Source organism: Bubalus bubalis, chromosome 6 (assembly GCF_019923935.1).
Source record: "Bubalus bubalis isolate 160015118507 breed Murrah chromosome 6, NDDB_SH_1, whole genome shotgun sequence".
NCBI lineage: Eukaryota > Metazoa > Chordata > Mammalia > Artiodactyla > Bovidae > Bubalus > Bubalus bubalis.
In genome coordinates, this window is record NC_059162.1 from 19,862,850 (window position 1) to 19,885,143 (window position 22,294).

The 22,294-nt window shown below is 49.9% G+C and overlaps 2 protein-coding genes across 8 annotated transcripts; one reads left to right on the forward strand and one right to left on the reverse strand.

The window, feature by feature from the left end:
• Positions 1–180: 180 nt before the first annotated feature.
• On the forward strand, positions 181–9,592 carry MINDY1 (MINDY lysine 48 deubiquitinase 1). Of its 3 annotated transcripts, none has more exons than XM_006058140.4 (10): positions 181–416; positions 2,769–3,578; positions 4,139–4,196; positions 4,591–4,655; positions 5,451–5,609; positions 5,944–6,046; positions 6,949–7,091; positions 8,088–8,279; positions 8,613–8,768; positions 9,041–9,592. In XM_006058140.4, the coding sequence occupies exons 2-10, from the start codon at positions 3,126–3,128 to the stop codon at positions 9,119–9,121; spliced, it is 1,410 nt and encodes a 469-aa protein (XP_006058202.2). In that variant the 5' UTR covers positions 181–416; positions 2,769–3,125; the 3' UTR covers positions 9,122–9,592. The 3 variants fall into 3 exon arrangements, with proteins under 3 accessions (XP_006058202.2, XP_044800318.2, XP_044800317.2); XM_044944383.2 differs by lacking the exon at positions 181–416 and adding an exon at positions 2,392–2,637; XM_044944382.2 differs by lacking the exon at positions 181–416 and adding an exon at positions 2,392–2,605.
• A 1,065-nt stretch (positions 9,593–10,657) lies between these two features.
• On the reverse strand, positions 10,658–20,476 carry ANXA9 (annexin A9). 5 transcript variants are annotated; one of them, XM_044944054.2, is made up of 14 exons: positions 20,082–20,463; positions 19,837–19,926; positions 19,277–19,367; positions 19,004–19,100; positions 18,381–18,526; positions 18,018–18,131; positions 17,384–17,474; positions 16,117–16,196; positions 15,893–15,952; positions 15,372–15,456; positions 15,138–15,233; positions 14,989–15,047; positions 11,158–11,280; positions 10,658–10,933 (listed from the first exon to the last, which is right to left on the reverse strand). In XM_044944054.2, the coding sequence occupies exons 3-14, from the start codon at positions 19,349–19,351 to the stop codon at positions 10,871–10,873; spliced, it is 1,089 nt and encodes a 362-aa protein (XP_044799989.2). In that variant the 5' UTR covers positions 19,352–19,367; positions 19,837–19,926; positions 20,082–20,463; the 3' UTR covers positions 10,658–10,870.
• Positions 20,477–22,294: the final 1,818 nt, after the last annotated feature.

Here is a 22,294-nt window from a genome sequence, read left to right on the forward strand (position 1 = left end):
CTGATTTTTCTTTGTCCCGACGGTGAAAAAAGAGAGAGCGAGAAAGAAGAAAAGAAAAACCACAAACTTCCTTTGAAAACCAGCGCTTGTAGACTGGGCCTGGAGCGCGCGCCCTGGACGCGGGGATTCAGAAATCCTGAAGACGCTCTGAGCGAACAGGGGCGCACCTGGGCTGCACCCGTGCCTGCCTGCACCCTTCTCCAGGGCCCCCCGGTCGTGGGCGTGAGCCCGGAAGTAGCCACGAGCCAGCCGGGACCGCCGCTCGTAAACCTGGGGAAACCTGTGTAGACTCTGGCGTTGACAGCTGGGAGGCGGCCGGGACTGTGGCGGCGCCCCACTCTGAGCCCACCTCCCTCACCGCAGTCCGGGAGTTGAACCCTCCTTCGAAGTCCTGGAACAGCCCCCACTTCTTTAAGGTAAAAACCGTCTTAACCATTTCCTTCACCTTTTCCCCTTTTCCTCTCTAGCTTTGGGGAGGTGACACCGCCTATCCTCCCACCCTGGGTCTCTGTACGTTTGGGTTTCTAGAGGCGCTCGGGCAGAAGGAGTAAGTAAAAGAGATGCTACCTTTCCCCCGTTTAATTACACCTTCCCCCTCTCCCTTGCTAACAAGTAGACAGGGCACTGTGGTGGACTTATTCTGAGGGGAAAATCTAAACCATTAGTTGCGTGAAGATTTGGGTCAGAGTGAGAGGGAGATTGGAGGGGAGCCCTACGCTCTTGAAGGGAGAGTCAAGTTCCTGGGGAGCGGGGGTGGGAGGGGGGACGTGTCTTCTTGAAGCTACAGACCTGATTCCTGCATTCTTCCAACTTCTGGCTATTTATTGCCACTGGCTAGGGAGGAGCAGGGGCTGTTTTACCTCCTCTGTCTGCCACCAGAGGATGATTCCAGAAAGTATAGGACTTAGTTAAGAGGGGAAGAATGAATTCCTTGTTTGTTTAAGTACCTGTGAGTCTCAAAATGCATCCTGCTCTGGAGTACTCCATGCTCACTCCACCAGTGTGCACCCTGTAGCCTGGAACTCTTCCATTACACTCCCTCCCCTCTTCTGAAGGATTAGCCCTCTTAGCTTTCAACCCAGTTTCTCTGAGACCCAGCTTCCTCTGGTAGTCCAGTTCTGGGTTCTTTTGGCTCACTGGACTGCCCAGCCCCCACTTAATTATAGATCATTTCTGGCATTTGGATAGAAAAGATAAGAAGTAAGCCCTGTTTTCCTCCAGGCTTTTAAAAAATTGTCCCAGGCTCTGGTTTCTGCTTCAGAGGCTCATTCTAAATGTCATTTGGGAAGGAAGGAAAAAAGGAGAGAGATTAAAAAAAAAAAGGTGTAAGGCCTGCGGGCAAATTTTGCTACTCTGATTCTAAATTAATCACATGGAAATAAGATGCAGCTAGCATAGATTGGAAAATCCCATGGACGGAGGAGCCTGGTAGGCTGCAGTCCATGAGGTCGCTAAGAGTTGGACACGACTGAGCGACTTCATTTGACTTCACTTTCATGCATTGGAGAAGGAAATGGCAACCCACTCCAGTGTTCTTGCCTGGAGAATCCCAGGGACGGGGGAGCCTTGTGGGCTGCTGTCCATGGGGGTCTCACAGAGTGGGACACGACTGAAGCGACTTAGCAGCCACAGCAGCAGCATAGATTATATTTGAATCAGAAGGATGATCAATTTGGGTGACTAGTGTTATTTCCATAACTTTTACATTCCTCAACTTCACCTCCGAGGCTTTACCTTAGCCCTAAATCCTACCTGATTGCGAAAGGAAGCATAGTCTCAGGTTAGGAGGAAGCAAGAGAAAAGATTTCTAACAAGTTTATTTCTCCACCTTTCTCACCCTGACCAAGGTGAAGAGGGGAGCAAGGAGGTTGAAGGGAGATATTTTCCAGGAGGCAGGGTTTGTGGCTTTTTATCATCTACGATCCATGGTGTTAATTAAATGTCATGCTTAGTGCTGGGAGAGAGCAGGTTAAACAGGTCCAGAGTGACATTTAAAATGACCTAGATGGGAATAGATTGAAACAACATTTGCATAGATAGGTGAATGTAGAGGGAGTAATTTTTTTAATGTAAATCAATAATCAGTATTTTCATATTCCATGTAGTGAGCAAGGGAATACTGGGTTTGAGCAGTTTTCAGAGCATAGAGGAACTGAGGAGAAGTTGCTATCCCAACTCCAGCTGGCAAGAGAAGCTTACTTGAAGAACGGGGCTGGGGGTGGGGTGGGACAAGTTGTACCTCTAACCTGAAATCACTTAGCAGATCCCATCTGTTTCAAGTCACCTTGCCCGCATTTCCCCTCTCCAGCCTACAGGAAGCTCCTCCCAGGACCTTTTTGTTGTGGTTTGCAATTGTATAAAGCTGGAATTGTAAAGGTGGAGTCCTTCAAGGAGAATGACTTCTTTCTCACCAGTGTTTCCCCTTTAGGGGTTTGATACTGACTCTTTTTCTCCACCCCAAGCTCTGTTTAGCTCTTTGGCCTTGGGATGAAGCAGAGAAAACAGGACCCTAAAGATATATGCCCTGTGTGCTCAGGATGTTCCCTGAAGAGTCAAGGGCAGGGGTGGGGGATGAGACAGAGGAGTCACCTTCATTCCAGCTATGGTGGGTTTTACTGACACAATGCTTACTTCAAGGTTAGCTAAAGATCACCATATTAAGATTACTGTCAATATTGTATAACATTTCTTTCTCCATCTCTTTTCCTTCTTTCTCCTTTTGCTCTCCCTTTCTATCTTGTCTTCATTCCTTGTTGTTTCTGTTTCAGGAAAGCTGACGCCACCCAATGTCCTCAATCCCACCAGAATTATCCCTTCCAAACCTTCGAGTCCTGTACCCTCTTTGGTCCCATCTGGTCACAGCAAGTTAGAGGTGACAGCTCAGCCTGGGACCCTTCTGTTTAACCTAAAACTGTACTGCCCGTAGCCTGGAGTGGCTGAACAGACGCTCACCAAGCCTTCTGCACTACATTCCTTTGCCAAATTTTTCTGGGTCTGTTTACTTTTCAGCCCAATGATTTCCTTCTTATTGGATCCGTCTCCCTTTTGCATATCAAGCTTAGAGTAAGGTCAGTCTCTGAGGACATTAAAGCCCTTTAGTGCCCCTCAGTCAGCCCTTCCTGACCATGGAACACCATCAACCTGAGCATCCAGCCGCTGGTGAGACCAGGACTGCAGAAGCGGTCAGCCCTGAAAACCACAAGGTCTTGTCAGAACCCAAAGAGCACCCTCAGGACAAGGATGCCAAAGAGGCGGACGGGGCAGCTGGAGAGCAGGAGCCAGTAGACCAAGCTTCACTGCCAGCCCAAGGCCAGGATAGCTTCGAGTCCCCTCTACCAGATGCTAGCTCAAGCCAACCAGGACCAGCCCGGGAGACTCGACCTGAGACAGAGACAGCGGGGGCCTGCTCCAGGCTCCAGGAGCTTCCCCAGTCCCCTAGGGCCCGACAGCCTGAGCTAGACTTCTACTGTGTCAAGTGGATCCCCTGGAAAGGAGAACAGACACCTATCATCACCCAGAGCGCCAATGGCCCTTGCCCTCTCATCGCCATCGCGAACATCCTTTTTCTTCAGTGGAAGGTAAGAGGGAGTTTGGATGGGGTCTTAGGAAATGTTGATCATTCTGCATTTCTCAAACCTGTCAAACTTTCCAGGTTTTTCTTCTTTTATCTCCAGGTTGAACAAATGAGATCAGATATTTGCAAAACAAGACAATTATCTGTCCTACTCCTGCGCCTTCCACTGTCTAGCAAATGGGAATGCCTTGCAATTCTTCCCATTCAGTCCCTTGCTCCAGTTGCAAGCCGTTTTTGCCCACCACACCTGACTGCTGGATAAGCCCTGCCCTCCTGCCTTTCTCTGGGTTCCTCCTTCAGCGCTCCATGAAGGAAAGCACACACCTGGCTCACTTTTTTTTTATTTAATTTATTAATTTTTGGCTGTGCTGCATCTTTGTTGCTGCACACAGGCTTTCTCTAGTTGTGGCCGGGTGGGGGCTACTCCTTGTTGTGGTGCGTGGGCTTAGTTGCCACATGGCATGTGGAATATTCCCAGACCAGGAATCAAACTTTGTCCCCTGCATTGGCAAGCAGATTCTTTACCAATGACTGACCAACTCTTTGATCTCTCCTTGCCTCCAGGTAAAGCTGCCACCTCAGAAAGAAGTGATCACGTCTGACGAGCTCATGGCCCATCTCGGTGAGTGACTGGGCCTTCAAGAGGAATTACCTGAAAGGTTCCAGTGCTATCTACTGAGCCAGAAATCCAGAGTATTGAGGGACTCCTCATTCAGGGATCTTATGTGGCAGGGAGGGTAAAGGTCTATAGGGTTTCTCTGCAAGGCTGGGGAATGAAAAGCAAAAATCAAGGTGTCAGGAGTCCTGGGTCGTCACCCTCATTCTTCCATTAACTTTCACATGGGACCTTGAGTGGGTCCTTCACCTTTTGTGGCTTCTTTCTTCCTCTGAGAAACAAAGGCCCTTTGCAACTCTGAAAATCTGTGGTTCTGTGATATACCTCTGTTTTCTTAGAGAAGAGGAAGCAGCTTTTGGGACAGTGGTGGGGTAAGCTGATAAGGAATCCTGTCTTGTAGGAGACTGCCTTCTGTCCATCAAACCTCAGGAAAAGTCAGAGGGACTTCAGCTTAATTTTCAGCAGGTGAGGTGAAAGGTCTGTGAACTGGGGGCTTGCAGGTTCATAAGGGGCACCCAGGCTATTAAGAGAAGCCTTTCTGATGCTTCTCAAGAGGGTTCTTTGAACCATCATTTCTTTCTGCAGGAGGGAGAGAGTGTATCTCTGTCTTAGAAAACATGTTCATTTACATAAGATAAAGAAGGATTGAGAAAAGGGAGGACTTTCCATTGTAAGAGGAAACCAGGGGGAAAAAGCAACAAGATTAATTGTTTTTTTGTTTTTTTGTTTTTTCTGGAGGTAGGAGTGGAACAAGAAGAGGGAAGGCTAGAATATCCATCATTTTCTTTTTCCACCAGTTTTATTGATATATAATCGACATATAATACTGTGTAAGGTTTATTTTTTCATTTCATTTTATTTTTTAATTGAAGTATAGTTGATTTACAATACTGTGTTAGTTTCAGGTGTATAGTGTGGTGATTCAGTATTTTTGCAGATTAAATTCTGTAATAAGTTATCTTAAGATACTGGGTATCTTATAATTAGATTGGCTGGGTATATGGGACTTCCCTGGTGGTTCAGTGATTGAGACTCTGTGCTTCCAATACAGAGGGCATGGGTTCGATCCCTGATTGGGGAACTAAGATCCCACGTGCCTCACAGCCAATAAACAAGTAAATAAATAAAATTTTTTTAAAAAAGATACTGGGTATAATTCCATGTGGTATACAGTATATCCTTGTTGCTTATCTATAACACTAAGTTTAAAATGCACAGTGTGCTGATTTGACCTATCCATCGTTTTCTTTTCCACCCCAGAATGTGGACGATGCCATGACAGTGCTGCCTAAACTGGCCACAGGTCTGGATGTCAATGTGCGGTTCACAGGCGTCTCTGATTTCGAGTACACGCCTGAGTGCAGTGTCTTTGACCTCCTTGGCATTCCTCTGTACCATGGCTGGCTTGTTGATCCCCAGGTGAGGATGGGAGGGCCCAAATGAGACAGCCAGCTCAAGCTGAGAGAGAAGCAGCATTTTGTGGGGTTGGGGTTAGGGAGGTAGGGAGTAGATTGGCTAGGGAGGGGATTGGGCTTTCAAGGTTGGATTCGGTGTGGAATTCCTTTAGTTTTTAACTTTTGGGGGTAACATTCAAACACAAGCAAGCAATATGAAGATGGGTCAGTTCTTTAGACATCACAAGTTTCAGGAAGCTTTTGTCATAGGGTTGCAATCCTTGTGGGCTTGGTTCACTTCCTTCCTAAAAAAAGCTCTCCATTTTTGGGGGTACCACACCACCCCACTGCCCATGCAGAGTCCTGAGGCTGTGAGTGCAGTCGGGAAGCTGAGTTACAACCAGCTGGTAGAGAAGATCATCACCTGCAAGCACTCCAGTGACACCAATCTCGTGACAGAAGGTGACATTCCTCCCTTCTCAGCAATCTTATGTGGAGGGAATTATGGCTACTGAGGCTTAGTGTTTATTGTCTGTCTTTCCACCACCATGTCCCATGAGAATGTAGGCACCAGGAGCAGGAGTTTGGGGAGTTGTCTGTTTCGTTCACTGATGTATCCCCCGGTACCTAGTGCAGTGCCTGGTTGCTCCGTTAGCATCTGTTTGTTTATCTGGCTGAGTCTTAGTTGTGACATGCGGGATTTTTTTTAGTGGCAGCATGAGCTTCCCAGGTGGTTCAGTGGGTAAAGAATGTGCCTGCAGTGCAGGACATGCAGGAGACTCAAGTTTGATCCCTGGGTTGGGAAGATCCCCTGGAGGAAAGGCATGGCAATCCACTCCAGTTTTTTTGCCTTGCAAATCCCCGTGGACAGAGGAGCCTGGTGGGCTACAATCCATAGGGTTGCAAAGAGCAGGACACGAGTGAAGCGACCTAGCATGCGTGTACACCTGCATCTTTCTCTCTCATTTTTTAAAAATAATTATTTATTTATCTGCGGAGGGTCTTAGTTGTGGCATGTGGAATCTAGTTCTCTGACCTGGGCCCTCTGCATTGGGAGCATAGAGTCTTAGCCACTGGACCACCAGGGAAGTCCCCACCTGCGTCTCTTAGTTGTGCTGTTTGGCATCTAGTTTCCCGACCAAGAATCGAATCCGGGCTTCCTGATTTGGGAGCTCGGAGTCTTAGCCACTGGACCACCAGGGAAGTTCAGCATCTGTTGAATGGATGAATTTAACCAGGCTTCAAGGAAGGGATTTCCCAAGGTGGGACTGATCCCTAGGGCTTTGATAGGGGCTCTCTGGATGATCCTCTTGTGGACTTTGGATTTGAGTCCCCTGTCCCTCTTTTCTTGTCCTTGCTGCCAGGCCTGATTGCAGAGCAGTTTCTGGAGACCACTGCTGCCCAGCTGACCTACCATGGCCTATGTGAACTAACAGCAGCTGCCAAGGAGGGCGAACTTAGCGTCTTTTTCCGGAACAACCACTTCAGCACTATGACTAAGCATAAGGTGATTCGGGTTTGGAGGTGGGAGGTTGGAGTGCTGTCTATTTCCTCATGCCTATTTCTTCCGGGTCAGTATTTCAGTCAGGATAAGGTAGATTATGCTGTGGTAACAAATGACCCCTAAAATCCCTGTGGTTCACCATGACAAAGGTTTATTTCTCATTCATGTTGCGTGTCCACTATGGGTTGGCTACTGTTCTGTCCCACATCATCTTCAGTCTGGGGCCCTGGCTGACAAAACAGCCTTTCTCTGGAACATAGGAGAGCAAGAGGAACACACCATGCACGGCGTTGGCTCTGCTATCTCACTGGCCAGAGCGAAACATAAGGAGTGAGCTTGCCATCAGTGGGCCAAGAAAGTGCACGTCCTCTCCCAGGAAGGAGCAGTGGAAGTTTTGAATAATACTATAGTTTTCCAAGGCTTCCCTCGTGGCTTAGACTGTAAAGAATCTGCCTGTAGTGCAAGAGACCCGGGTTTGATCCCTGGGTTGGGAAGATCCTCTGGAGAATAGAATGGCAACCCATTCCTGTATTCCTGCCTAGAGAATTCCATGGAAAGAGGAGCCTGGTGGGCTACAGTCTATGGGGTCGCAAAGAGTCGAACACGAGTGAGCGACTAACACACACATAGTTGTCCAAAGCTAGAAATTGTCTAAGCATTCTAGGAATTGAGTAGAAGAGGGAAAGATCTTTGGCTCTTAAAGGATTTATCCTCATAGGCATCCCGTGAGCCCAGAGAACCTCGGGAAGTAGGGTAGGAAGACTCCCGCCCCACAGTGCTTGACCGCAGTGACTGCCACACTTACATGCCCCTGACCATGCCCTCAGACAGCCCTTCTGCCCACAGCCGTGTGTACTCAGCGAGAGGTCCACGCACTCACACTGCATGTTTCAGCTAGCGTGCCGACCAGTCACAGGGGCTCTGCGAAGCTCAGGTCACTTCTGCCGCGCGCTGCTCCTGCCGCCCGTCCCACCAGCGCGTGTGTTCTCTCCCGCACAGGGCCACTTGTACCTACTGGTCACTGACCAGGGCTTTCTACAGGAGGAGCAAGTGGTGTGGGAGAGCCTGCACAATGTGGACGGAGACAGCTGTTTCTGTGACTCTGACTTTCACCTCAGTCACTCCCCGGGCAAGGGACCCGGGACGGGAGGTGGGAGTGGCTCCCCAGAAAAGCAGCGGCAGGTCGACCAGGTGTGTGGGGCCTTGGGGGCCGGGGTGGGGTGCAGAGAGCGTGTCTGCCTCGGAGAGCTTTGTGCCCAAGGCGGGCAGCCTGTATCTTATCTTCTAGAGACTGTAACTTATGACACCCGGACCCCTCTCTGGGCTCTGTGGACCATCTCTGTGCTTGGTGTGTGTTCTCTGGCATCACAGATAAAATACGCGGCTGTGTGTTTCTCTCTGGAGGAGGAGTGGGGAGATTGGAAGGATAAGGAAAGGCTGAGCTGGTTTGGAAGCCGAAGCCCAGCCTGGCCAGCCCCCTGCCCCAGCCTCCCTCACTGCCCTTGTTCTTGCCCCTGTCTCTAGGACTACCTGATCGCCTTGTCCCTGCAGCAGCAGCAGCCCCCGCCCCAGGGCACATCGGGTCTGAGCGACTTGGAACTGGCCCAGCAGCTTCAGCAAGAGGAGTACCAGCAGCACCAAGCGGCCCAGGCTGCCCCTGCACGGGCCCCGTCACCGCAGGTGGGCCTGCTCCTCCTTGCTCTTAGTGCTGCCCCTCCAGCATCCCCGCATCCCCAGCGTGCCACTCTGGCTTCCCCTGATCCAGACTTGTTATTGCCACCAGCATCTCTTCAAGGTTTCCCTCGGGGCCCTTCTGTCTGTCCCTCTGCCCTGGGTCCCCTCCTGTCTTTCTCTCCCCACGGCCCCTCCCAGTCCTGACCCTGCTTCCATCTAGAGTCCCTGTCCTTGTTCCGCCATGGTCAATGGGTGACCAGCTGTTAAATCTGACACAGGGGAGAGGAGCTGCATCTGGACGCCCAGCTGCTGAGCGTCGGCAAAGGCCGAAGCAAGAGTCCGACTGTGTCCTCCTGTAGCCCTGCTCGGGCCCAGCTGCCTTGCCTCCGCTTTCAGAGGTGGGGGCTATTTGCTTGCTCCCCCTCAACTTGAGATATGCAGGGTAACTTATTTATGGGATGTTGGGGATCAGAGCAGGCAGTGAATGCTAAGGTCAGACTTGGTGACCTCTTTGCCCTCATGTGCTGCCTCCTCTTCCTCCCAACTATCCAGGACAACATTGGAGTTGATGGGGTGGAGGATTTCTGATTTCTAACTCTTTTCCCCCAGAATAGTCACATTAATGTACAGACTCAGGCTCCAGGGTGAAGTTCCTGTCTAGAATCCATCTCTGCTACTTCCCACCCCTGACTAGCTGGGTCATCCTATAATAGGCCCATCCGAATCCATCCATCCATCCATCCGTTTGTTTCAGGGTTTGATTTGGGTTTCTATCTCTATTATTTGTAATGCCTTCCTAGGGGTTTGGAAATAAAACTTCTTTCCTGAAATCTGTTGTTTGCCTTACCCTGCAGTGGTTAAGTATTTGACCCAATTGAGGAATGCAAAGCGTGGTGGGGGTGGGAGGGGTGCAGGGATGGTAGAGGCTAGAGGGGGTGGCCTGTCATTTCTAATAGAGCCAGCAGGGGGAGCCAAAAGTCCACTTTGTCCTTTCTTGTGGTTTTTTTTTTTTTTTTTTTTTTTTTTTTTCTTCATGTGGTTGTTGCTGTTTACCCACTCCAGTATTCTTGCCTGGAGAATTCCATGGACAGAGAGCCTGGCGGGCTACAGTCCATAGGGTCACAAAGAGTCAGACATGACTGAAGCGACTTAGCATGCACAGGTGTTGTTTAGTTGCTAAGTCATGTTCACCTCTTGCCACAGTATGGACTGTGGCCTGCCAGGCTCCTCTGTCCATGGGGATTCTCCAGGCAAGAATACTTCAATGAGCTGCCATTTCCTTCTCCAGGGGACCTTCCCGACCCAGGGGTCAAACCCGTGTCGCCTGCATTAGCAGGCGGATTCTTTACCCACTGAGTCACCAGGGAAGCCCCTTCTTTTGGAGCTAGTACTCTAATTTGGGAGGTGGGTTTCTAAGTCCCAGCTTTGGACAGATGAATTTGAGGATTGTATGCCCCGCTAACCCACCCAAATGTTCCCATTCAGGGAAAGGGTAGCTTGATCCTCTACTTGCTTCTCAGGTCATATAGACGGTCCTTTGCTACTTCCAGGCATTTCTGGCCTCATGGTTCCTGGTTCTCACTTATTTTGCCTGAAATTTCCTGGGGAAGAGAGAATAATGGGCGTGAGGGGGATGCACAGAGGAGGCAGGTTGTTGACAACTGCAGTTCAGAGCCTCAAACAGGCCTCCTGTTGAATATCCAAGGGCGCATCAAAGGCACCTCCAGCTTCAAGGCCTCCTCCCAGCCAGTGTCCTGCTCCACCCAAACTTCAGTCAGGGAACACAAATGACAGTGAAGTTTGCCAAAAGAAATCAAGCATCAGCGAGATGTTCTGGCCAGAATTCAGGAAGAATGAATAGGACAGAAACTATCCAAGCGATCTCGTTTTGCACACCCAGGACAGAGCTAGGGGATCCAGGTGCAGGCATCACTTTGAAATGAGAGAGGTGAAGGAATTTAAAAGCAACGTTGAGTTCTGGCCTCAACAAGAAGCTGGAACATGTGGTGCTCAGTGAGGGGTCATTATTTGGAGGCCCAGCTGGTCTCCTGCAGGCTCAGCCAAACAAGAGAATCTCAGATCCTTGAAGGTCATGCGGGGATGAGGTCTCAAAGGTCTTCCGCCCGGCACAGGGCTAGTAGGGCTGACCGGCAGTCCCCTTTCACTGCATCCTGCAGACAGGCAAGTCAGATGTTAGAAAGACCTGCCACCATCATGGCTCAGGCACTGTTCTCTCCCTCGTGCTGGTCCAGAGCTTGTTTGGTTTCTAGAGTTCTGCACTAAATTAACCAGAGACCCAGGAGTTCTCCAGGCCATGAATATGCTCCACTGTGTGCAGGGTGGAGGTAAAAGATGAAGCTCTGGGGCTCCAGTTTAAGAACCAGCCAAGCCTCACCTGGAGGGAAGAGTAGAGGGACTTGCCAAATTTCTTTCTGAACTCGGCTCGGATACTTAGAAGATCAGTCTCACTTCGAGAAATAAGGATGCGCATCAGTGCTTGGTAATTGGGTTCAGTCTCCTGGTAGAGGAAGAAACAGAATGGGGATGTGGTGGTAGGGAAATTCTCACAGGGCAGGGATTGGGCCACACGGTGAATTATTCTAGGGAGTGCTGGTGAGGAGAGAATCAAGGAAAAGAGAAATATACATTATCTAGGGGCAAACATTATCTGTGTCCATCCTCAAGGGAGATGACGTGGCAGGAAAAATCAGTTGCTGCGGGGAATATTTACAGCAATATCACTCATTCCTTCCACATCTTTTCTGGCCTTGCCGTTAGCTTAGAGTCTCACTCCAAGAGCAAGGACTCAAGAAAGGATAGAGATGTGCTACCTGTGAAGACTTACAGCATGATAGTCAAGAGACTATTAACAGGGAATATCTAAGGAGGACACTCACCCTATCCCTAAACTGTCATCGGTTTCTCCTGGTTAGACCCCTGAGGTTCAGCATCATTCTCTTTCTCCTGTACCTGCAACAGGCCTCTTGCCTTTTGGTTAAGGACAGTCACGGAGGGTTCAGTTTAGAAATAATAGAGGTATATGTGTGCTAAGTCGCTTCAGTAGTGTCCGACTCTATGCAACCCTATAGACTAGCCTGCCAGGCTCTTCTGTCCATGGTATTCTCCAGGCAAGAATACTGGAGTGGGGCACCATTTATTTCTCCAGGGCAGGGGTCGAACCCACTGTCCCTTATGTCTCCTGCATTGGCAGGAGGGTTCTTTACCACTAGCGCCACCTGTGAAGTGAAAGTCGCTCAGTCGTGTCTGACTCTTTGCCACCCCATGGACTATACAGTCCATGGAATTCACCAGGCCAGAATACTGGATTGGGTAGCCTTTCCCTTCCCCAGGGGATCTTCCCAACCCAGGGATCGAACCCAGGTCTTCCACATTGCAGGCAAATTCTTCACCAGCTGAGCCACAAGGGAAGCCCAAGAATACTGGAGTGGGTAGCCTATCCCTTCTGCAGGACATCTTCCCGACCCAGGAATCAAACTGGGGTCTCCTGCGTTGCAGGCGGATTCTTTACCAACTGAGCTATCAGGGAAGCCCCAATAGAGGTGTCATGAAATCAGGAGCTATAACTGATTATAATAATGTTATCATGAGAGATTTCTAAATAAAGTATTTTGGTTGCAAAAACCCTGTTTGTGTCATGAGCTGGTACTGCTGCTGCCATCATTTTCTAATATCCTCCTTTTCAGTTTCCTCAGGCACCTGACTTCCGAGACCCTTCCCAAAATTGCCTGAAACCCATACTTATGGCAACCCTACACATCATAACTCCTAGAAGAAACAAATAAAAAATGATGAAGGGAATATAGGATGCTATATTTTATCTGGACTCATTACCTAATTGTCAATGGGCCTGATGGCTACTTTTTTTTTTTTTTCACTTTTAATTTAATCTGATTAGTTTTTTGGCTGCACAGCTTGTGGGATTTTAGTTCCCCGACCAGGGATCGGCAGTCAGAGCACAGAATCCTAACCACTGGGCTGCTAGGGAATTCCCTGATGGCTACTCTTTTGGATGGCATGTACCATTGGTTTTGTATTGTGACAAAGATTGCTGAATGCTTCCCAGTATCCATTCTTCCCTTCTTGCAACTCTTGTACTCCACAGTTGTAGAACTGGGGTAAGAGTTGCTCATTAAGTGAATATTCCCAGTGTGTAAAGTGGCTCTCCACAATAAACCTATATCAAACATCATTCTTCTCTTGTTACCTGAGGGTATATGTGGCATCTCATACTGCCCTAGGATCTTTATAAAGAACATTCATTTTATGGTTCAAATTGGTCTGAATTTGGACTGCAAGGAGATCCAACCAGTCCATCCTAAAGGAAATCAGTGCTGAATATGCATTGGAAGGACTGATGTTGAAGCCAAAACTCCAATACTTTGGCCACCTGATAAGAAGAGCTGACTCATTTGAAAAGACCCTGATGCTGGGAGGGATTGAGGGCAGGAGGAGAAGGGGACGACAGAGGATGAGATGGTTGGATGGCATAACCAACTCAATGGACATGAGTTTGGGTAAACTCCAGGAGTTGGTGATTAACAGGGAGGCCTGGCGTGCTGCAGTCCATGGGGCTGCAAAGAGTCGGACACGACGAGCGACTGAACTGAATTGTCCTGAGTCAGCCATCACTTAAAGGTCATTTTTCTGAATAAATATTTATCACAATTATGTTTTTACGTATTTCTCACAAAAGAATAGTATGGAAGTATCTTGACTGAGTTTTTCTTTAAAAAAAAAAATTTTTTTTTCCAGAAAAATAAGCCTGCATCACTTCTTGACTCCTTCTTCTAAGATTAAACCCACAATTTATATCCAGGAGTCTAAAGTCCTATAATCCAAATACATTACAATCACTGCTGGAGTACAGGTTCTTTTTATGACAGGAATTTAGAGAACTACAACTTTTCAAGTGAATCCTAGAGTTCACTCATTATAATAGTACAGGATTTATTGGATAAGTACAATAATCTACTGTCAAAATGGAAATCTCTGGATAATAAAATAAATGCTTCCCTGATGGCTCAGTGGTAAAGAATCTGCCTGCCAATGCAGGAGACACGGGTTCAATCCCTAGTGCAGGAAGATCCCATATGCCATGGAGCAATTAAAGCTCGTGTACCACAACTACTGGCCTGAGCTGGAGAGCCCAAGAGCCGCAACTACTGAAGCCCGAGTGCCCCAGAGCCTACGCCCTGCAACAAGAGAAGCCACCACAAGGAGAAGCCCGCACACCACAGCAGAGACCCCACTCCCAGCGACTGAAGAAAACCCTCACAGCAGTGAAAACCCAGCATAGCCCTAAATAAATAAAAGGAAAATGTTTTAAGAAAGTTTCTGTGTTACATTTTGAATAGTTGTCAATAGGCATCATGGTTTCTCAACCAGTGTACCAAAAACTATTCCATCTTCAAAGTTTGGGTGGGATTTTTATTTATAGGCCTTGGGGGACAGTTGTATTAGGACACCTAGTTGAATGAGCAGAATGACTGGATGCGGTTTATGAAATTACTCAAACCAAGATTGCCAATTTAAGTTTGGATTATATAGAACAAAGTCTGATCAGTATGGAGAAAGGTGATCTTGGGTACCAAGAGTAGGCTATAGCTTATAGTATAGACCAACACCTATGGAATAGACTAGGAGTTGACATGTGGCAGTTAAAATTTGTCCTATAGGATCATTATGTGTATTGTAGGGAGACTGCTGTGTGACCTTGGGCAAGGTACTTAAACTCTCTGTGCTTCAGTTTTTTGTCTATAAACAAGGATGGAGTGTTAATGTCAGGACTTACTGAAACGTGCTCAGCAGAGGCCCTGGCACACAAGGAGCCCCTCAGAAACGGGCGGCTATTTCTTTCTTCTTTTTAGTGTTATCGCCAGCCTCATTCTGGCAACAACTGAACCCGGACAAGGCAGTGTCTTTACAGAGTAAATTCATATCTGTATCTGGCCACCTAGACATTCGTTGGGCCAAAAATTTTAGCTTTAGGGCCCTGATGGGTCAATGGACTTATCTCTAACCACAGCTCCCTCCTCCACTCTTGACAAGACAATTTGTAAACTTAGGAAAAGAGAGCTACTCCATGTTTACAAAGTAATATGAGATGGTTACCTTAGCAACAGTGTGAAACTTCCTCTCTCTTGCCCAGGAGGTGTCTCCCACCCGTTTATGTTCCAAAGCAAGGGGAAAGGAGCGTCAGTCTTACCTGGAGGGCTTGATGAAGTTTATCAGCAAAGTACAGGGGTGTGTTCCGGATCACCGAGGCTGGAAGCAAAGAGGCAAAGATGGAGAGAGACCACCGCCATTCCACAGGAGACCTCTGCCTCACGGGTTCCAAGCAGACAGACCACTTACCTAGGTTGAGCAGAGCCACGCAGGCGGCTCCATGGAAACGGGCCCGGACAGTCTTCTCCAACTCATGCCCCGTGTACCACTGGTACTGGTTCAACACTGGTGCACACGGGAGGGAGTTAGAAAAATACATGGGGGAGGCGGTGGTTATCCCAGAGAAGGATGAGCCCTCCCCACCTTCCTCAGCCAGAACTCATCATTAAAGCAAGTTGGAGAGGCCGGAAGACTCCTGTGTACCTCGGACAAGGTGTTCGGGATTGCGCTGGGTGAAGATGAGGACCCACGTCCTCTCTGTGCTGGGTCCTTCAGCCTGCTTTAATGCCTGGGAGCAGGGAGTAAATCAGAATCACTGGTTTGGGGATTGGGGAGCCACGGTTATGGTGTTCCCAGAATCCATAAACATGGAAAAGCTTATTTTAACCTATAAATTAGTTGCATTTATTTATCTGTGTAGCACAGCATGTGGGACCTTAGTTCTGCAACCAGGGATAGAACCTATGTCCCCTGCCGTGGAAGGAATTAAATAATCCCCAAATACCCATGAGAGGAGAATGTGTGAGTTCAGGAGTCAGAGTCCAGATGAGTGGAAACAGCTCCATGCGTGACACTGCCTGACAGCCCATGTCCGCCTTACGTCATTGAGGATTCCTTCCCAAGGCAAGGACAGTTTTGCAGGACAAGTGGGTACACAGGTCACCGGCTCTAAGATACAGTGTCTTACGTGCACGACGGTGCAAACTCCCCCTCCCCTTGCTCACCTGGAGGTCCTGTGCAGCCAGGTTATAGTCAATGATTCCAGTGTAGGCCTCGCGGCCCCCCTAGGAGGAGAAACTCTCAGGAGGACTCTTTGGAGGGCAGTTTTTTATCACCAGACCAACAAACCAAACCCTGGTCTTCCCCTAAAGCCCTCTCCTGTTCATTACACTACAGGTGGGTGTTCCCCAGTGGATAACTCCCTTCCGCCCAGACCAGTCCCCCTTACCTTGGCCAGGGCCAGGAGCAAGTCCCGCAAGATGCCCCTGGTCTCAGACTTGATGTCCTCTGCAGCGTCCACTTGGAAATCTGGGATGGGAGCAGGAGCTCTCTGAATCCTCCTGATTTTTCCCAATGAGGGTACCTCCAGGACCTGTCAGATGCCTGTGCCCTGTCAGTCCCGCCATCCCCTGCTTGATGGCCGCTAGTTCCCAGGATGTAAGGCAGAAGCACCACCGTGGCCACCCTGAAAGCATCTCTAAGCCGCGAGTAACCTGTGCGCTGTGGGGTCGTGCCCTGTGGGGCGGCCTCATCTCCCGGTGCCAGACTGCTGGGGGCGGGAGGCAATCAGTTACTCGGGTGGTGGCCAGACAGTGAAAAGAGGATGGGGGTGCCCATATCGTGATGCAAGATGGCTAGGGCCGGGCCCCCTCCTTGGAAGTGAGGCGAGGTGATGAGGGAGGTAGAATGTGAAGAAAGGAAAGAGCAGGAAAGGGAGAAAAGGAAGGGGAAAAGAGAAGCAGGAAGGGAAAAGGGGTGGGAGAGGGGTTAAGAAAATCGATTTTCCGGGAGGTCCAGCAGTTAAGACTCCACACTTTCATTGCAGGGCACACTGGTTCCATCCATGGTTAAGGAACCAAGATCCCACACGCCCAGGATCTTTTGGCATGGCCAAAAAGTTAAAAAAAAAAAAAAGAAAGAAAGAAAGATAGGCTGAAAAAAAAAAAAAAAAGATAGGCTGAGGTAGGACATCAAAGGAAAACTGGGGAAAGCAAGAAAAAGAGGGGGTGTGTTAAGATGAGGGTGAGAAAAAAACTAGTTACCAATTAGTGGGTGAGGCATGTGGCAGTCACTGCAGGGACAGCAGCCAGGGGCCGAGAATTGACACCTACAAGAGCAGGTCCCCACCTTTCCCCCTGGCTGCATCGAGCTTCCATTCAGCCTGGGATGTGGTGTGATGGCAGAATCAGCAAGGGGCTGGGAAGGTGACTGGGGTGCCCTTGGGACTGTCACAGGGCTCAACACTGTCATTACCTCGGGATCCACCCTGGAACCCCAGACTATGACAGTTAATGATTGCTTCTCTCTCTTTAATGATGACAACTGGCTGTCTCCCTGGGGAGACTGAGCCCGGCAGAGGGGGGTAGGGAGGAGGAAGAGAGACCCCAAGGGAACAACAGAAGCAGAAAGGCTCCCAGAGGGCTCACTGCAGGGAGTGCAGGGGAGGCGAGGACTGTCCTGTCCAGCTCTTAGAGCTCCATCCTCCACACTCTTACTGTGTTTGTAGACTGCCAGGCACTCCTGCAGCTGGGGTGGGGTTCGGGTGGCAAGAATTTCCAAGGCCACATCTTCAGCAGAACCTGAGCCCTACAAGAAATTGGGAAGCCACTCTGAGACTGAGCCGTGTTGTTAGAATGGTGGGGAGCAGACGCTGACCACTTGTCCTTCTGAGGGTCAACAGCGACTACTTTTCCAGGGGGCTTCTGCCAAGTCCACTCCTCTGGAGTGGGCAAAGGCAAGGCAGTCAACGTATTCTCTCCCTCAATAGGGTCATCACTCCTGGCAAAGCTCCTCTCCTGGTTTCTTCAATGTGCTTAGTTGCTCAGTCCTGTCCGACTCTTTGCGACCCCATGGACTGCAGCCCACCAGGCTCCTCTGTCCATGGGGATTCTCCAGGCATGAATACTAGAGTGGGTTGTCATGCTCTCCTCCAGGGGATCTGCCCAACCCAGGGATCGAACCTTGGTCTCCCACATTGCAGGCAGTTTTTACTGTCTGAACCACAAGGGAAGCCCAAGAATACTTGAATGGGTAACCTATCCCTTCTCCAGGGATCTTCCTGACCCAGGAATTGAATCGGGGTCTCCTGCACTGCAGGTAGATTCTTTACCAGCTGAGCTACCAGGGTACCTTCAAGGCTGTCCTCAATTCCCGGGCATCGAGATGGGCTGCAGGCTGCAGCAGAGTAACCACGATCCTCTCCAGGTTGCCAGAGAGTGCTGCCTGCAAGGACTTCAGTAGGTCCTACAAGAAACAGTCCCCATGGCAGAGGAACGGCATGAGGGGGAGAGTCCCAGGTGTGTGAGGAGGTTTGGGAATATTTGGCTGGCTCTCATCTCAGACCTAACCACCAGACTTCCCTTCCCCCAGCAGACTGGGTTTAGCAGGGGGTAAAGGCTGGTCTCAGCTGGTCTCAACTGCTCTTGTTGTGCCCAAGTTTCCTGGGAGCTTCTCATCCCAGCCCACTGCTCCTGGGAATCAGTGTGGTCTCACCTGCTGGGTGCGTTCGTGGAAGGCTCGAGAGATGAGCTGCCTTTGCTCTCGGCTCCGGTTGGTCAGCACGTCCAGAATGGCAATACAGTCCACACCTGAACCAAGGTGAGGGCTGGCCTGTGAGCCTGGCAGAGCCCTGTCAGGGTCTTTACAGAGTTGAGATCCCCTTAGTCCTTGACTTGAAGCCTCCAGAGGAGGAGATGACAAGGTCTAGGAAAAGCTACATCATCCCTACCACCATTTGATCCTGAAGAAGTTGCCAATGGCATGTAAATCTGACCCAAAGTTAAGCAAAGGTGGCCTGGTACAGTGCAGGAAATGGCCTTTTGGGATCACAGGCTTGCTTTAGAATCCCAGCTATGCAATATTTTGAGCTGTGTGATCTTGGGCAAGGCTTTTGACCTCCCTGAGCCCATTTCCTCATCTGTGAAACGGAAATAGTATGGCTTGCCTCACAGGGCTGTTGTGAAAATGGAGATAAATACCTACTGGGTACCGGACACACAGGAATGAAGGCATTCCACAAACATCTATTGAGTATTGTCAGTTCCTCCTTCTGGCTCCTTGGTCTACAGACTGGTTTCCAAAAGATAGATGCCCAAGCACAGAGGGAAATGGCTCACCTTGGCCTGCTATGGCCTTCAGCAGCCTCTGTACATCCTTGTCCACATTGAAGCTCAAGAAGGTTCTGAGGGTGCCCAGGGTGCCCCAAGCTGCAGTCTGTAAGATAGGGGGGTACCAGAGTCTGCCCATGCTCCTCCCCAGTGACCCAGCCAGGCCCTTGGCATAGCCTCAGGCTAGATCTTCCTTTCCTGCTCCTCACCCCACCCCACAGCCTCTGCATTGATATAAAAATAATTTTTAAAAATAATTCCTACAATCCCAGCAGCCCTTACCTTGTTGGCAAGGCCCAGGTGACTGAGGATCTCCTGAGTCAAGGAGAGTCCCATCTTCCCGTGGGCCACAGACATGGTGCTACTGGCTGCCCTGGGGGGAGGGACATAGGAGCCAATTGAGGGGAACGTCCCGCTAGCCCCTCAGGGCCTCTTTATGACCCCCAAGCCTGGGAGTCTGGGAGCCCTTTGCCCACTCCTTTCCCTTGTTGCAGAAAAAAAGAACAACCTGCTTGGCAGGTTGGGGAGCCCAAGGGGAAGGTAAGAATGGTGCCCCCACCTTCCCCACCACTCACCGTCATTAGGAAGCAAGGTTTGATCAGGGATGCTGCCAGACCTAGCACCAAAACAGACCCTCCCAGACTCCAGGGCTGGTCCCCAGGCTCCCCAGCCCCGTGGTCTGAGATGGATGATCCCCTCCTGAGGTCCACCTCCCCTTCCCTTCCATGGCCTGGCTGGTTGTTCCTGGGGCAGTGTGGAGGAGGTGAGGATTAAGTATGCAGAGTGGGAAATAACAGCACCTCCCCTCACCGTCAGCCCCAGATTACAAGTGAGACTGTCACCTGCCCGTCAGCTTCCACCACTGTGCTGCGTGTCTTTCTCCCTCGGAGTTTCCCGCTGGAATCTTTAGGTCAGCAGCCACAGTTTCTGAGCTGAGGTAAGTGTGTGTTCTTGTGGGTACATGGGTACCTGGAGAAGGACTCAGGCACTCATGTTAGAAAAGTCCTTTCTCCCTCCCCCAAGTGATCAGCGAGTTCCTACCAATCTCCCCCCTCCCCCAGCATGAGAGCCCAGGTCCAGTGCTTACCCAGAGGTGCTGGGGGCAAAGTGGGTGTCGTCAGACTCTGGCGCGGTGCCTTGTGTGCTCACCAGCTCCGGTGTGGCCTGGTACAGGACAGCGGTATGTGCCGCCCAAGCTGAACAGCCAGTCAGATGACCTCTGCAGCAGACTAGCCCCACCGTCCTCGGGCTCTGGCCCCTCCCAACTGTGGGAGAGGACCAGGCTGTACCGTGTCCCACATGCAAACACCTCCCTACAGCATCTCTCCTCCCAGGAACTGGCCTCAGCCCAAACAAGAGAACTCCGCTTGCCTCTCAGCAGCTCAGCCCTGACACAGGAGGCTTTGTGCACTGCTTTCTCTGTGGGGCTGGTTTGGGACCACAGAAGCCCAGTCTCTGAGTTCAGTTTCTGACCTGGCTCTGCCTCTGACTCCAGATCCCTGCGGGGGGGCAGGTCAGACAGGCTCCAGGCTGATTTGGAGGCTGACAGAGAAAAACCTGTTGGGGCACATACCAGTGGGGCACCCCAGCCTGCACCCCAGAGGGGTCCCAACCCAGAACTCCTTGATGATTGCCTTATTGGAGCAGTAGTGAGTGGGAGTGATGGAAAGAGTAGGGTGGGGAGACTGTGTAAACCTCCGCGGAAGGAAGAGCACAGGTATTTCTGAGTGGGGGAAGATCAGCAGAGTCAAGAGAGGAAAATGAGAAGGGTAATCCCCGTGGACAGAAGCATCGTGTGCCCAAAAGGCAACAGGGAGATGAAAGAGGCTCCTGGGTCCCTGCGTCTTAGATTCCTGCTGCTGCCTTTTAGCAGCCAGGACTATTTTAGCGGTAGGTGATGCAACTCCAGCAGCTTTCTTGGAGGCTGTCAGTGCACAGAACAGCAGGTAAACAGTCTTAGGGAGCCAAAGGGGCCCCTGAACAGGCAATTACTCGAATCTCACCGACAACTCCCTAGGGCCTGGGAGCAGTCTCCTTCCTGCAATGCTAGACAGGTCAGGCAGGGGCTGGGCACAGAAGCTATCTGCACTCCTCTGCCATGCTCCTACCCTGGAAGGTTTTCCTGCATCCCTGAGGAAGGACCGGCCGCTCATCCTCAGAGCAGACCAGGCCTAAGGAGGTGCCGTAAAGGGAGATTTTCATGGTGACAATCACTGCACCTCACTTTTCTCTCCTGTTAAAGGGGAAAGCATGCACCGATTTTTGCTGAAGAATGTGGGTTCAGTCCCAGTTCTGCCACTTGTTAAGTTCTATAACCTCAGCTAGTCATTTCAGGTCTTCCTGTCTCTGTTTCTTTACCTAGGGGAAAAAAAAGGGGATAATGGGAGAGTTTGAAGTGTTGTGGGTGGGGCTTGGGGGAGTAGGAGGGTTGGGTGATTGGAGGGGGAATCCTGGCAGCACCTGGAAATAGGCTTCCTGGGGGGATTAAATGAAGTAATATGTGTGATGGCATTTGAGACAGAAAAATGCCCTATAGGGCAGTCGAGTGGTTAAGACTCCATGCTTCCATTGCAGGGGACACAGTTCAATCTCTGGTCAGGGAACTAAGATCCAGCATGCTGCAGGGTGGCCAAAAAAAACCCCCCAGATCCTGATTTATACCAATAGGTCATTCTATGGGATTACATCTAAAATAATAAACAATATTCTAAGACATGCATTATAAACTAAGATTGCCAGATTTAGTAAATATAACAATAATTTGTTAGTACTGAGTGTGACCCACATGTTTCATAGAATGTGTGTGTGCGTGCTAAGTTACTTCAATTGTGTCTGACTCTTTGATACCCTATGGACTGCAGCCCTCCATGGGGAGTCCCCCAAGCAAGGCTATACAATGCTAATAGGGCTTCCCAGGTGGTGCTAGTGGTAAAGAACCCACCTGCCAATTCAGGAGATATAAGAGACTAGATTTGATCCTTGGGTTGGGAAGAGCTCCTAGAAGAGGGCATGGCAACCCACTCCAGTATTCTTGCCTGGAGAATTCCATGGGCAGAGGAGCCTGGCGCGCTATAGGCCATAGGTTCACAAAGAGTTGGACATGACTAAAGCGACTTAGCATTCATGCACGATGCTAATAAATTATTTAACTGAGTGTCCTATATTTTATCTGGCAGCCTGAAAAATGGGATGCAGTTTCAGCATGGTGATTAAAAGCAAATGTTCTGAAGCCAGACTCCTTTGACTTAGAATTCTGGTCTGCTGTGTGACTCTGGGAACCACCTTAACATTTCTCTCCTC